The 14,212-nt window shown below is 47.0% G+C and overlaps 1 protein-coding gene across 1 annotated transcript; it reads left to right on the top strand.

Annotated features, from left to right (window-relative positions):
• The first annotated feature begins 5,773 nt into the window (after positions 1 to 5,773).
• LOC149524003 (uncharacterized) lies at positions 5,774 to 13,494 on the top strand. The gene is made up of 2 exons (XM_089780341.1): positions 5,774 to 7,096; positions 13,416 to 13,494. The coding sequence occupies exons 1-2, from the start codon at positions 5,955 to 5,957 to the stop codon at positions 13,492 to 13,494; spliced, it is 1,221 nt and encodes a 406-aa protein (XP_089636467.1). The 5' UTR covers positions 5,774 to 5,954.
• The last annotated feature ends 718 nt before the right edge of the window (positions 13,495 to 14,212 follow it).

Consider the following 14,212-nt stretch of genomic DNA (forward strand, 5'->3'; position numbering starts at 1 on the left):
CATGTGGCCCCAGCTGACTGCCACACAGGCCCTGGCCTGTTACCCACACACATGTATGTATGAAGGCACATGACATGCTCCGTACCCCGGAGAAGGACACTGCACACTGCCCTCCCTCCATAAGCCCCCTCTACGCAGAGGCAGGGCACATCCTTCCCGCCCTCCCCCAACACCCACACTACATATAGCACAGGGGCATGGGTACAGTCCCAGGCCAGCTCACACTCCTGGAGATAGCAGGACATGATGGTGCGGAGACCTGCTGTCCTCACCTTGCAGAGGGGGGCTGGGCTTCATCCACTATGTCCCCAGGAATAACTGACCACCTCTCTGGTTTCTCCACAGCTGCATCAGCTGCGAGTGCAGGATGCACCACCCCACCCAGGACATCCTCCTGCACTCAGGCCAGCAGGCTCACTCGGAACCAGGAGAGATACCAGCGGCAGCACCTGGGGTTTCTTCAAAGGCAGGTCCACAGCCAGGAGCACTGGGTGCAGGAAGACCTCCAGGTATGGCGGGAGAGCTTGCAGGAGCTGCATGACCAGTTCCATGCCATCCACGACGACCTGCAGAACATGGTGCAGAGATTGCTGCCTGCTGCCACTCCATCTATTGCTCCTCCTCCCACTCCTGCTCCCCCTCCCATGTGCATGTCCCATCACCGCAGAGCAGGGGCAAGTCACTCACAGAGCTCGAGGAAGGTGTTCTTCTTCATCCTGAAGTTCTGGGTCCACTGTTGGTCTCCCCAGCACTCCAGGATGATGTGGTCCCACCAGTCGCTTCTGGTGTCCAGATGCCAGATGCGGCGGGGCATGCTGGCGTCCAGCCGCTGCTCCCCCACAGCTCCCAGGGGGGTCTGGAAGAGGACCTGAGGGTCAGGCTTGCCGCAGAAGCTGCCAGGCAGTCTCCAGCACTTGCTGCCAGGCTTGCAGCAAGACATCCAAAATGAGCACCAGAGTGCCCAGAGGCAGCTCTGGCTACATGGTGCTGAGTGCTGTGGTGTCCCGAGTCAGGGCAACTAAATCACTCAGAGAAAAAAAATGCCAAGCAAGCAGGAAAACCTGAGAACCGGCTGTCTGGGGGTGGGGGGGCAGGGAGTCCCTTTAAGCACAAGCCTCAGATAGCCTCAGGCAGCATCCACACAAAGCAACTACTGACCTGATGCCCTGCTGGAACTGGTTTCAGCTGCCCTTAAATGCGATTCAGCGTCCAATCAGTGTAAACGCACTATTCCGAAATAGCAAAATGCTATTTTGAAATGCATTTTGTGTGTAGACGCGTTATTTCAAAATAACTTATTTCAAATTAACTATTTCGAAATAAGATATTTCAAAATAACGCTGTAGTATAGATATACCCTGGGAGCCAGAATTGACCTCTCCTGATCCAACAAATTCCCTTATTTGGAATTGAGGGTGCCGGACCAGAGAGGTTCAACCTGTAGAAGAACAATGATTTTGAACATCTGATGTTGACAGTATTGGGACTTACATCAGTTGCAGTCTAATTAGCCATACCCATGAGCCCTGGTCTACACTAGGACTTTATTTTGAAATAATGCTCCCTCGCCTCCCCCAAGGTCAAATTTATAAGAGGAGCATCCAGACTATGAGCCCTGTTATTTTGGGCTGTGGAATTTGAAATCTGTACTCCTGTTTTTCATCAGGAGGAATGCTAATTCTGAAATAATTATTTTGAAATAACAGTAGTGTGGATGCTCCAATGCCACTTTTTAAAATAGTTACTCTCCAGAGTAATTCTAATTACTCTCCAGTGCTTCCTGGGCCTCTAAGTCAGAGGTAGAGCATCCGTATTAGTCCAAGCCTGCCTCAGACTAATTTTGAGGCTTTCCCGTAGTGTGGACACACTACTTTGAATTTGTTAAATCGGGTGTTGTGTTGAATTTAGTCATTTTGAAATACTTCCCTAATGTACACATGGCCTGAAAATCACTCACCGTGCCTATGGTCTCCCCTCCATGATAAACTGTAGAGATCTGTCAGAGACCTGTGTAGCATGCACAGGGTTTTCGCTGCTTTCTCTGCCATGCAGCAGATTCTCAGCTTTTAAGCTTCTTTTGGAATTTTTGGAAGCATGTCAATTGCCTTAGGATTTGGTCCACTATATAATACCGGAGGCCTGTCGTTTCTTGTCACTGACTTTGGATGACTGCCTTTACCAGAAAATACTTTGAGAAGCAATGTTCTGGCATTGATCAAATAGATATGTGACTATCATGACTGGAAGTTGTTTAAGGGTTGGTGTTTGACAAAGAAGGATGTTTATAGGGCTGTGTGCCAAACCCAGAACCTCCTGAGAAAGGAGAGTCCCAGGCTCCATCTCCTGCTCTTTCCTGAGAAGCAGCTCAAAAGGGCTTCTGGGAAGGAAACTCATGGAGAGTTCCCCTCACCAGCTCTGCAGCTGTAGCAGCAGGGAGATGGCAGCTCAGCATTCAAGACTGGGAACTCTGCCACTGAGTTCCCAGAACTGATGTCTTCCATGCTGTCATTATTCATTTTGTTTCGGTGGAATGAGGAAAGTGGGTGTTTCATCCTGCTGCTGTCATAGTAGTTCCCTCCCCACCCTGCAACCCTGAGACTAGAGACAGTAAGAAGTAGGCCTGGTCAAAAAATTCTTATCCAAATGTTTTGTCAGTGGAACATTGGGTTTCCAACATAACTAATTTTTCTCACCATGTGTTTGGTCTCTAATGAAATGTTTGACATTTTGACAAAAAAAAAATCACCACCTGAAAAAAATTTGGGTGAAATCTAAACATTTCAGTTCAGCAGCATGTCATAGGAGTTGTTGTTCAGATGCCTCAAACTCCAATTTTCCTCTCGAGGGCAGGTTCCACAGCTGAACTGAACCTTCCAGGATGCACAGTGGAAATGGCAACAGTTCAGCCAGAAGGGAGACTGCTGCATCATGGGAGATGCAGTGTAGCATGTCTCATAGAGCAGAATACGGGAGCACAGAGGTAACCCTAGCTACAACTCCTGTAAGGCACTACAACAGCATTTCCAAATCCTGAAAAATAAAATATTTTCTCTGGGAGAAAATAATCTGACCAGCTCTAATCTTAAAGGCACCTTCCAATCTCTCCTCTGCCCTTGAAGAGGGGGATAAGGATTTGCCGTTGTCCTCACACACTCCTTGACTATTGGGCATAGCTACAGGGAAAGTGGCTTAGCTCAAATTCCCCCCCTGAACAACTCTGCCATGTTGCCTCTTTGGGGGAGGAAGGTGTTTTCCTCAAAATATTACCAGAAGAGAGAAAGTAGGCTACCCCCTGATGCTTCTTGTAAGCAACTCAACTTGCTATCACTATATCATAAAGCAATGAGGAATGAAATGTTTTGTCCTCTTCCTTCTCCTCTGTGACTTTTTCTACCAACAGGGTCTTCATGAAGAAACCTTCCTGAAAAAAAGAAGAGGCAAGTAATCTGGATTCGTTTTCTTGATAGGAAGGAACATATCTCAGTTTATTTCTGATCCAGGCACAGGACAGAATGGTGTGACCAGAAGGGGAAAGAATGTCATGCTTCATGTTTGGGAATTTCTACTTACTTTAATTCTCACTGGAAACAAAACCATGTGTGAAGGGAACTTTTTAGAGAACTGGGAATAATATGGTTTCTTCTAATTCAGAGTGTCCTTGTGTGGGTTAAATCTAACTATGTCTTATTAAAAATGACATGGTAGCTTGTGATTCCAGATGGCAGATCTCTGAAAACAGTAATGTTGCAGTTTTCTCTGTGAAGGAATTTTGAATCAACTGCTTTTTTCTTTGGTTCACTGTTTATTATACCAAAATTGCTTTTTCAGGCTGCATTCATTTCTTAGCAGTCTACACATGCTATTATTCACCTCTATCTCTATAGGGCTTTACTCACTTTACTTTAAACTGAGCCTTCAATTACACCAACCTGTATCCCCACAGAAAACGTATGTCTTTGCTTGCTTTGTGCATTGTCTTTTCTCCCCTATTTCAAAGGCAACAACTGCTCATGCAGTGTTTATAGTGTTTCTAACTCTTGCAGTTTTATTGTTAGTTTCACAATAAACAGTGAAGCAAAATGCAAGACAATGTAGCACTTTAAAGACTAACAAGATGGTTTATTAGATGATGAGCTTTCTTGGGCCAGACCCACTTCCTCAGATCAAATAGTGGAAGAAAGTAGTCACAACCATATATACCAAAGGATACAATTAAAAAAATGAACACATATGAAAAGGACAAATCACATTGCAGAACAGGAGGGGGATGCGGGGGGGGGGGGGAGGAAGGAAGGTAAGTGTCTGTGAATTGATGATATTAGAGGTGGGGAGAGTGGGATGTTTGTGAGTTAATGGTATTAGAGGTGATAATTGGGGAAACTATCTTGGTAATGGGTGAGATAGTTCAAATGTTTGTTCAGTCCTTTTTGGAAAGTGTCGAATTTTAACATGAATGACAGTTCAGAGGATTCCCTTTCAAGTGCAGATGTAAAAGGTCTTTGTAGCAGAATGCAGGTGGTTAAGTCATTGAGAGAGTGTCCTTTCTGGTTAAAATGGCAAGAAACTGTTTTTTCTTTGTGATCTTGTCTGATATCTGTTTTGTGGGCATTAATCCTTTGGCGAAGTGTCTGAGATGTTTGTCCAATGTACATAGCAGACGGACACTTTCGGCACATGATAGCATAGATTATATTTCTGAATGTGCAGGAATATATGTTCTTGATCTTATAACTCACTTGGTTAGGTCCAATAATGGTATCAGCAGAATGAATATGTGGACAAAGCTGGCAACGGGGTTTGTTGCAAGGGAAGGTACCAGGGTTGGTATTAGTGTGGTATGTCCTGTGGTGGTTGGTAAGAATCATCTTGAGGTTAGGTGGTAGTCTATAGGAGACTATGGGTCTGTCTCCCAGAGCCTCTTGGAGTATGGTATCCTGTTCTAGTATAGGCTGTAGTTTATTGATAATGTGTTGGACAGGTTTAAGTTGGGGGTTGTACGTGATGACAAGTGGTGTTCTATTGTTGGTTTTCTTGGGTCTGTCTTGAAGTAGATGGTTTCTAGGTATTCGTCTGGCTCTTTCAATTTGCTTTTTTATTTCTCTGGGTGGGTAGTTGAGGTGTATAAATGCTTGGTAGAGATCCTGAAGCTTCTGGTCTCTGTCAGTGGGATTAGAGCAGATGCGGTTGTATCGAAGGGCTTGGCTATAGACGATGGATCGTGTGGTATGTTCTGGATGGGAGCTGGAAGCATGTAGGTAACTGTATGAGTCGGTGGGTTTTCTGTAGAGAGTGGTGTCTAATTTTCCATTGTTGATTTGTACTGTGGTGTCCAGGAAGTGGATCTCTCGTGTAGAATGGTCCAGGCTGAGGTTGATGGTGGGGTGTAGGTTGTTGAAATCTCTGTGGAATATCTCCAGTGTTTCTTGGCCATGCGTCCAGATCATAAAGATGTCATCGATGTACCGTAGGTAGAGGAGGGGTGAAAGGGGACGGGAGTTGAGGAAACGTTGTTCTAGGTCAGCCATAAAGATGTTAGCATACTGTGGGGCCATGCGTGTACCCATGGCTGTGCCGCTGATCTGGAGGTATAAGTTGTTCTCAAACTGGAAATAATTGTGGGTGAGAACAAAGTTACATAGGTCTGCTATCAGGTTGGCAGTAGTGTCCTCTGGGATAGTGTTTCTAATTGCTTGTAATCCGTCTTCATGTGGGATGTTGGTATATAGAGCTTCTACGTCCATGGTGGCATGGTGGCAAGGATCCCTGATGGTCGGAATTAAAATCTGTATTTCTATATACACAGCTTCCGCAACAACGCACAGACTGACATTATTCGCAAACGACAACAAGCGACACACAATCTTAGCCGCGCTGAACACCATGCCATCCAGAGTCTCAAAAACAACCTGGACATTATAATCAAACCAGCTGACAAAGGGGGTGCTGTGGTCATTATGAATAAGGCCGACTATAACCAGGAGGCAACCAGACAACTCTCGAATACCACATTTTACAAACCTCTCCCCTCTGATCCCACCTTGGAATACCAAAAGAAACTACACTGTCTCCTTAAAAGCCTCCCCACAGCTACTCAGGAACAAATCCACACAGAGTCACCTTCTGACCCCCGACCAGGATTGTTCTATCTACTTCCCAAGATCCATAAACCTGGGCACCCCGGACGTCCCATCATCTCTGGTATTGGCACGCTCACTACTGGTCTATCCAGCTATGTAGACACTCTCCTCAAACCCTTTGTAACCAATACCCCAAGCTATCTCCAAGACACTACTGACTTCCTAAGGAAACTACAAAACATCGATAACCTCCCCAATAACACCATCCTTGCCACCATGGACGTAGAAGCTCTATATACCAACATCCCACATGAAGACGGATTACAAGCAATTAGAAACACTATCCCAGAGGACACTACTGCCAACCTGATAGCAGACCTATGTAACTTTGTTCTCACCCACAATTATTTCCAGTTTGAGAACAACTTATACCTCCAGATCAGCGGCACAGCCATGGGTACACGCATGGCCCCACAGTATGCTAACATCTTTATGGCTGACCTAGAACAACGTTTCCTCAACTCCCGTCCCCTTTCACCCCTCCTCTACCTACGGTACATCGATGACATCTTTATGATCTGGACGCATGGCCAAGAAACACTGGAGATATTCCACAGAGATTTCAACAACCTACACCCCACCATCAACCTCAGCCTGGACCATTCTACACGAGAGATCCACTTCCTGGACACCACAGTACAAATCAACAATGGAAAATTAGACACCACTCTCTACAGAAAACCCACCGACTCATACAGTTACCTACATGCTTCCAGCTCCCATCCAGAACACACCACACGATCCATCGTCTATAGCCAAGCCCTTCGATACAACCGCATCTGCTCTAATCCCACTGACAGAGACCAGAAGCTTCAGGATCTCTACCAAGCATTTATACACCTCAACTACCCACCCAGAGAAATAAAAAAGCAAATTGAAAGAGCCAGACGAATACCTAGAAACCATCTACTTCAAGACAGACCCAAGAAAACCAACAATAGAACACCACTTGTCATCACGTACAACCCCCAACTTAAACCTGTCCAACACATTATCAATAAACTACAGCCTATACTAGAACAGGATACCATACTCCAAGAGGCTCTGGGAGACAGACCCATAGTCTCCTATAGACTACCACCTAACCTCAAGATGATTCTTACCAACCACCACAGGACATACCACACTAATACCAACCCTGGTACCTTCCCTTGCAACAAACCCCGTTGCCAGCTTTGTCCACATATTCATTCTGCTGATACCATTATTGGACCTAACCAAGTGAGTTATAAGATCAAGAACATATATTCCTGCACATCCAGAAATATAATCTATGCTATCATGTGCCGAAAGTGTCCGTCTGCTATGTACATTGGACAAACATTTCAGACACTTCGCCAAAGGATTAATGCCCACAAAACAGATATCAGACAAGATCACAAAGAAAAAACAGTTTCTTGCCATTTTAACCAGAAAGGACACTCTCTCAATGACTTAACCACCTGCATTCTGCTACAAAGACCTTTTACATCTGCTCTTGAAAGGGAATCCTCTGAACTGTCATTCATGTTAAAATTCGACACTTTCCAAAAAGGACTGAACAAACATTTGAACTATCTCACCCATTACCAAGATAGTTTCCCCAATTATCACCTCTAATACCATTAACTCACAAACATCCCACTCTCCCCACCTCTAATATCATCAATTCACAGACACTTACCTTCCTTCCTCCCCCCCCCCCCCGCATCCCCCTCCTGTTCTGCAATGTGATTTGTCCTTTTCATATGTGTTCATTTTTTTAATTGTATCCTTTGGTATATATGGTTGTGACTACTTTCTTCCACTATTTGATCTGAGGAAGTGGGTCTGGCCCAAGAAAGCTCATCATCTAATATACCATCTTGTTAGTCTTTAAAGTGCTACATTGTCCTGCATTTTGCTTCAGCTACCCCAGACTAACACGGCTACATTTCTATCACTACAATAAACAGTGTAACTGTGGTTTCCTTAAGCCTTCACTTCTGAAGTCATGTGACTATTTAGGGATCTCAAACTTTCATTTAAAAAATAAGTATTTGGTGCACCTCAAAAGCTTGAAAACTAGAAGGTATTAAAATATATTTTTTTAATCTAATGAATTTTTATTTAGACCAGTCTCATGGTTCTGGGGAACAGTCTCATGATTTTTGAACACTTGGGTTGGTAATACTGCACCCAAGTTTTGTCATTCATCCTGTTTAACCCAATATATCCAGACACAATATATCTCTTAGACTGTCACCGGGGCAGATGCTGTTCCTCACACCATGGCTACATCTAGACTGCAAACTTCTTTCAAAAGAGGCATTTTTAAAAGATACTTCCAAAAAAGCCTCTTTCGAAAAAGAGCGTCTAGACTACAACACGCGGATCGGAAAATCGATCCGCTTTTTTTGAAAAAGAGCGTCCTGACTGCTGGACGCTCTTTCGAAAGAAAAAGCCACCCGGAACCGCTTCTGCCAGGGTATGGGGGCAGCATTTCCTTCCGGGTGCTGCTGCCTGCCCTTTGCAGAGACGCGTGGTTAAAGGGACGCCCCTGAACACCCATTGCTCTGCTCCTGCAGCTGCCTTTGCTGTCCCTCTAGGAGATAAGCAAGGTAGTGCAGTGCTTGTTTGGAGTGCCCAGCTTCCTGGGACACCCCAGCAGGTTTTTTGTTTGGAGGTTTTTCTGTTTTAGTCCCTTTTTTCGGCATGGAGCCAGAGCTGCCCTTGGGCAGGTGATGGCCCCACGCCATCATACTGCAAGTGTTGCTGCATCTGCATGACACAGTCATGAGGCTGCTTCCCCATTTGGACCCAGACCAGAGGTGTGAAGGGATTGTCCGTCAAGCAGCCCCACTGCCCTTGCCTCCAAACTTCTTTGTGGACAGGTGTTTTTGGAGGCTTGACTCTGACTGGTGGGACAGGCTCGTTATGGAGCTCTGGGATGACCAAGAGTGGCTCCGCAACTTCCGGATGCAGAAGACCACTTTCCAGGAGCTGTGTACCTGGCTCGCCCCGGCAGGACACCCACCTGTGGCCCGCTATCCCCCTGGAAAAGAGGGTCGCTATTGCCCTCTGGAAGCTGGCCACCCCTGACAGCTACCGCTCCATGGGACACCAATTTGGAGTGGGCAGGTCTACTGTTGGATCCATCCTGATGGAGGTAAGTCATTGTCTGGGGACAGTCACAGTTTTGGGAGGAGGAGGGAGACTGTCAGGAAAGGGCAAAGTGGAGTGGGAGTGGGAGTGAGCTCCTCCACTCACCCTGAGCTGCTGGGAGGGGGTAGAGTTCTGAGAAAGGGATTCCCGGGGTATTTGAGAGGGAAGGTGGATGGTGGGTTCTCCTCCTAAGAGATAAGGCACCCCTTCTAAAATTTTGTTGTCTGTCTCTTTCTGCAGGTGGTGAGGGCCATCAATTCTGAGCTGCTGAACAGGCTCGTCCGTCTAGCAGATCTGGACAGCGTTGTGGCCGGCTTTGCTGCTCTTGGGTTCCCAAATTGTGGAGGAGCGCTCGATGGGACACACATTCCAATCCATGCACCGCCCCATTGTGCAGCCCAATTCATTAACAGAAAGGGCTACTTTTCAATGGTCCTCCAGGCCCTGGTCGACCATCGTGGCCAGTTTACTGACATTTGTGTTGGGTGATCAGGGCGGGCACATGATGCCCGCATCTTCAGGAACTCGTACCTCTACCAGAGGCTTCAGGCAGGAACACTTTTCCCTCATCATGACTTTGGGGTTGGGGATGTGCACATAGTGGCTGATGCCGCCTACCCCCTGATTCCGTGGCTGATGAAGCCCTACATCGGCCACCTGAATGCGAGCAAGGAGCAGTTTAATGCTCATCTTAACCGGGCTCGCAACCAGGTGGAATGTGCGTTCGGACATTTAAAAGGGAGATTCTAGTGCTTGCTCACACTGCTAGACACGGGGGAGTGCAACATCCCTGAGGGGGAGTGTTGCGTTCTCCATAACCTGGTGGAGAGAAAAGGGGAGGCCTTCCTACCAGGATGGGGTACAGGTGCTGATTGTTAGGAGAGGCACTTTGCCCAGCCCCGGACAGCTGCCATCCGCCAGGCTCACCGGTCTGCTGTTCGCATCCGGGAGGCCCTACGGGAGCGATTCTCTATTGGAGGCCACTGACTCTCCTGAGGGGCTTCTGTCTGGGGGCTTGGCCCTGGCCCAATACAAGCTTCCCTCCTCAACCCATATCCTGACCCTGTTTGTAGAAATAATAAACACCAGGGTTTGTCTCAAAAGAATAAGTTCTGTTTTATTGTTATAAATATCAGTAACTGAAAGAATGTATAACTGTTACAAACATAAAAAAGCTTTTGTTGATTTTTGATGGAGAAAATATACTTTCATGACAAACTATGTACAATAAACATTTTCTTTAACATAGTGCTTGTTATTTAACTGGGATGATGGGAGTGCTTGAAACCTGGAGGGGGGAAGGGGATCAGGTTGCACGGTGCTTGCCTGCTCGCAGTCTCCTACTTGTGCCTTGTGTTCGGGGTCCACCATGGCCACGGGATCAGGTGGGACGACTGTCCGTTGGCTGGACAACAGAGGGTAGGTGCACTTGGGACTGGGAGGCCTGGGGGAGAGGAGGGCCAGAGGGAGAGAGGGGCTGGGGGAAAGGAGGGCCAGGGGGAGAGAGGGAGTGGGTGGGCTGGGGGAGAGGGAGATACAAGGGGGGAAGGGATGGTGCTGTGGAAGGGGGGTTTGGTGGCGTGGGGTCATGGGGTGCTGGAGGAGCAGGACCAGGCACAGGAGCAGGCAAGCCACAGATCTCCCTGAGAGTGGCACACAGGGACGTGCCCTGCTGGACAAGCTCCTCCATCAGCCGATCATGCCACCGAGCCTCTGCCTCTGCCCTCTCTCGCAGGATGGTGTTGAGCTCCTGCACGGCCGCCACATGCTGCCTCAGGATGACTGCACAGACATGCCTGTGTCTGCGGCTCCCATGTCCCTGAGATGGAGGTGGGGCTAGGGTGCTGCAGCCCTCTTGCATGGCTGGTCCGGCTGTGGAGGAAAAGAGGAAGACACAATCAGTCATAAAAAACTGGACTATGTAGCACTTAAAAGACTAACAAGATGGTTTATTAGGTGATGAGCTTTCGTGGGCCAGACCCACTTCCTCAGATCAGACTAACACGGCTACATTTCTATCACAATCAGTCATGTGTGCAAGAGCTGTCCAAAAGGGCATGCCCTCTCCTTCAGACAGGGGACTCAGACATTCTGAAGGTAATACCATGTGTGACCTGGGCATCAGCCTGAGCATCACAGGGGTCCCGAAGTGCCAATGGGACCTCACACTGACAACCCACCTGGGTGTGTTCCAGACTTGGTTTATGCCACCACGTGGCGCACCCCCATGTGTCACACTGTACCGCTGAACATGTTGGCACATGCACAGCCAGCTGCAGGATGTCCATGGTGAGCATAACAGCTTTCCCTTGTGCATCACCCACTGTGCACCCACCTCCCCTCCCCCGTGTGTTATATGACCTCTCTGAACTCACCTGCTGCTTCGTCTCCGCCATCAGATGACACCTGGGAGGCCTCTGGGGTCTGGGTGACTGGCTCCAGAGTGAGGGTCACCATCTCCTCGCTGTCCTTTTCCGGCACCATCTCCCAGTCTCCAGACTCCCTGGACTGTTCTGGGTCCTGCTCTGGCGCGTTCACCACAGGGTCCCCCAAGCCAGACTGGACAAGACGCAATGGTGTGCGTGCTTCGCCACCACCCAGGATCTGGTCCAGCTCTGAATAATAGGGGCAGGAGCGGGGGCTGCCCCAGAACAGGAGCTCTCCTCCCTGGCCTTCACATAGCCTTGGCATAGCTCCTTAACTGTAGAGCGCACCTGGTCCTGGGTGCGGGGGTGCTACCGTCTCTGGGCCAGGGCCTCTGCCATGCAGCCAAAAATGTCCACATTTCGCCGCCTGGTGTTCAGGGCTTGTAAGGCCTCCTCCTCTGACCAGAGCTTGAGAAGTGTCTTGAGCTCTGGCCCAGACCATGCCGGTGCCCGGCATTTGGAGCCCCTGGTTGGGTCCCCAGAAGGCTCTCTGGAAGGGCCAGGAGGGTCTTGGGGCTGGGACATGGCTGCACTTGAACAGCCATGTGCTCTGGCTGCTTTGCTGCCACAAGTGGCTGTGAGGGTGACTGTCCCTTTAAAAATGGCTGCAGGCAGGAACCAGAGACATGCAAGGCTTGCCCCAGATTGTCCACCAGGGCTTCTTCCTGGAGGCCATTATTTTCGAAAAAAAGGCCTCCCCGCATCCACACACACTTATTTTTGATGGATCTCCATCAAAAAAGGCGTTCTTCCTCGTGAAATGAGGAGTACCGCCATCGAAAGAAAAGCCGCGTTCTTTCAATTTAATTTCGAAAGAACGTGGCTGTAGTCTAGACGCAGGTGAAGTTTTTTCGAAAAAAGGCTACTTTTTTCAAAAAAAAAAAACCTGCAATCTAGACACAGCCCATTTGTACAGTGTGTTGCACAAGGTGACTGACTGGTGTCTTTCAGTACGGTCCCAATACAAACCAATATCAGATTAGCTAAAATTACCAGTCTCCTCAGACAAATATGTCTAGATCGGTAATCATAAACCTCCAACATTCAGTAAGGTTTTACCTTTTGGCTTTTTAAAATATCTGGTAGCTCCATCTCTGCTCACAGATCCTTCTCTCCAGCCCATTTCCTGAAGACAGCAATCTCTTGAAATGGAAGTGGCAGAGATACATATTCTTTTTACAAGCTCTGATTCATTTTAGGTCTGAATCTATTGGCCACTGCCTCCATGCTTCCTCAAATTAAATCTCCAGAAAGCTACCATGTCCTGTAGTGCTGTGTAATTACAATTGTTCAATATTTATATTCCTAGAGTGTCCAGAAGCCCCAGTCTGGATTGGGATCCAATTGTGCTATTCAAATATATACAATGTATCTTCCCTGAAGATCTTCAACCTAAGGAAACATCTTGGTATCTGAAGGGTGTGGGAAAGGTCTACAGCCAAATCTTTGCATCCATGTAGTTAAATAGTAACCATTTTTTACATCCTTACAAACAGATACAAATGCTGTTATATGAACTATGCTCATCTGCCCCATAAGTTATGTATACTGGCCTTATAGATTTTAACTAACTAGGAAAATTGGTTACCAGGGTTTCCAAAGGCAAGCAGGGTGGAAATGATATTTTCAGGCCCACTGAAACCAAATTAATGCATAATGCTCAACAGCTCAGGACTACATTACAACCTACTGAAATAGGAATTCCCAGTGTATTGATTCACTGTTGCAGGCAGCCATACAACAATGTCAAAGCAAATGGTTGTGAAGCCAATGATTTTCCAGCAACTGCAGCAAATGGAAATGCATAAAAGAACCACCAGGGAGTAGCTATTACATGAAGAAATCATTTCTATGCCTGAAAGGAAAGGTTGTAATAGCATCCTATAATGTCTCTCCTAAAGCATAATTCAATAATTAATATTTGCTTTTCGTCATTTGTATGGTATAATAATGGCAACTTAAAATGGCGATCCTGGAGCAGGTCTGGGTTCTCCCAGGTGGAAAGCATACATTTTGTTTAAAGTATTATATAATAGATGCCTAGCTAGAGGATTCCTTTACTTTTCAGGTTACCTAATTCCTGGAAACCATTTCCATGTGAGGATCCTAAGTGAGCTGAAAAAAGTTGAAATGTGTTTACTGAGTCTGACTTGTTGTGTCTTGTTTGAACTGGGAAAAAAGCAAATGGGAGGGGAGATAAAAAAGCCCTTTCGAGCAGTGCCTGTCAGTCTCTTGGAACTGCTACAGCCAGTTGCTTTCTTTCTTTGGGGCCCTGGCTGCTGCAGACATATCAGGCACAAATTCTTGCATCAGCTCTTTGTAATTTATTTTTAAAACTACAAAATGACCATGACCCTCGGCACTGAACCAGAAACCCTCTGATTATGTGTCTTTGTAAAGCTACAGCAAGTTTTATATATGTGGTAGCTACTATTGTACAATATGTGCTGTCTCTGCCAGTGTTTCACAAAGTGTCCTTAGCGCACAGGATGTGAGACTGATAAATAATCATTCATAACATTTTTC

The sequence above is a fragment of the Pelodiscus sinensis genome, chromosome 8 (assembly GCF_052426305.1).
Source record: "Pelodiscus sinensis isolate ZL-2025 chromosome 8, ASM5242630v1, whole genome shotgun sequence".
Classification (NCBI taxonomy): Eukaryota; Metazoa; Chordata; order Testudines; family Trionychidae; genus Pelodiscus; species Pelodiscus sinensis.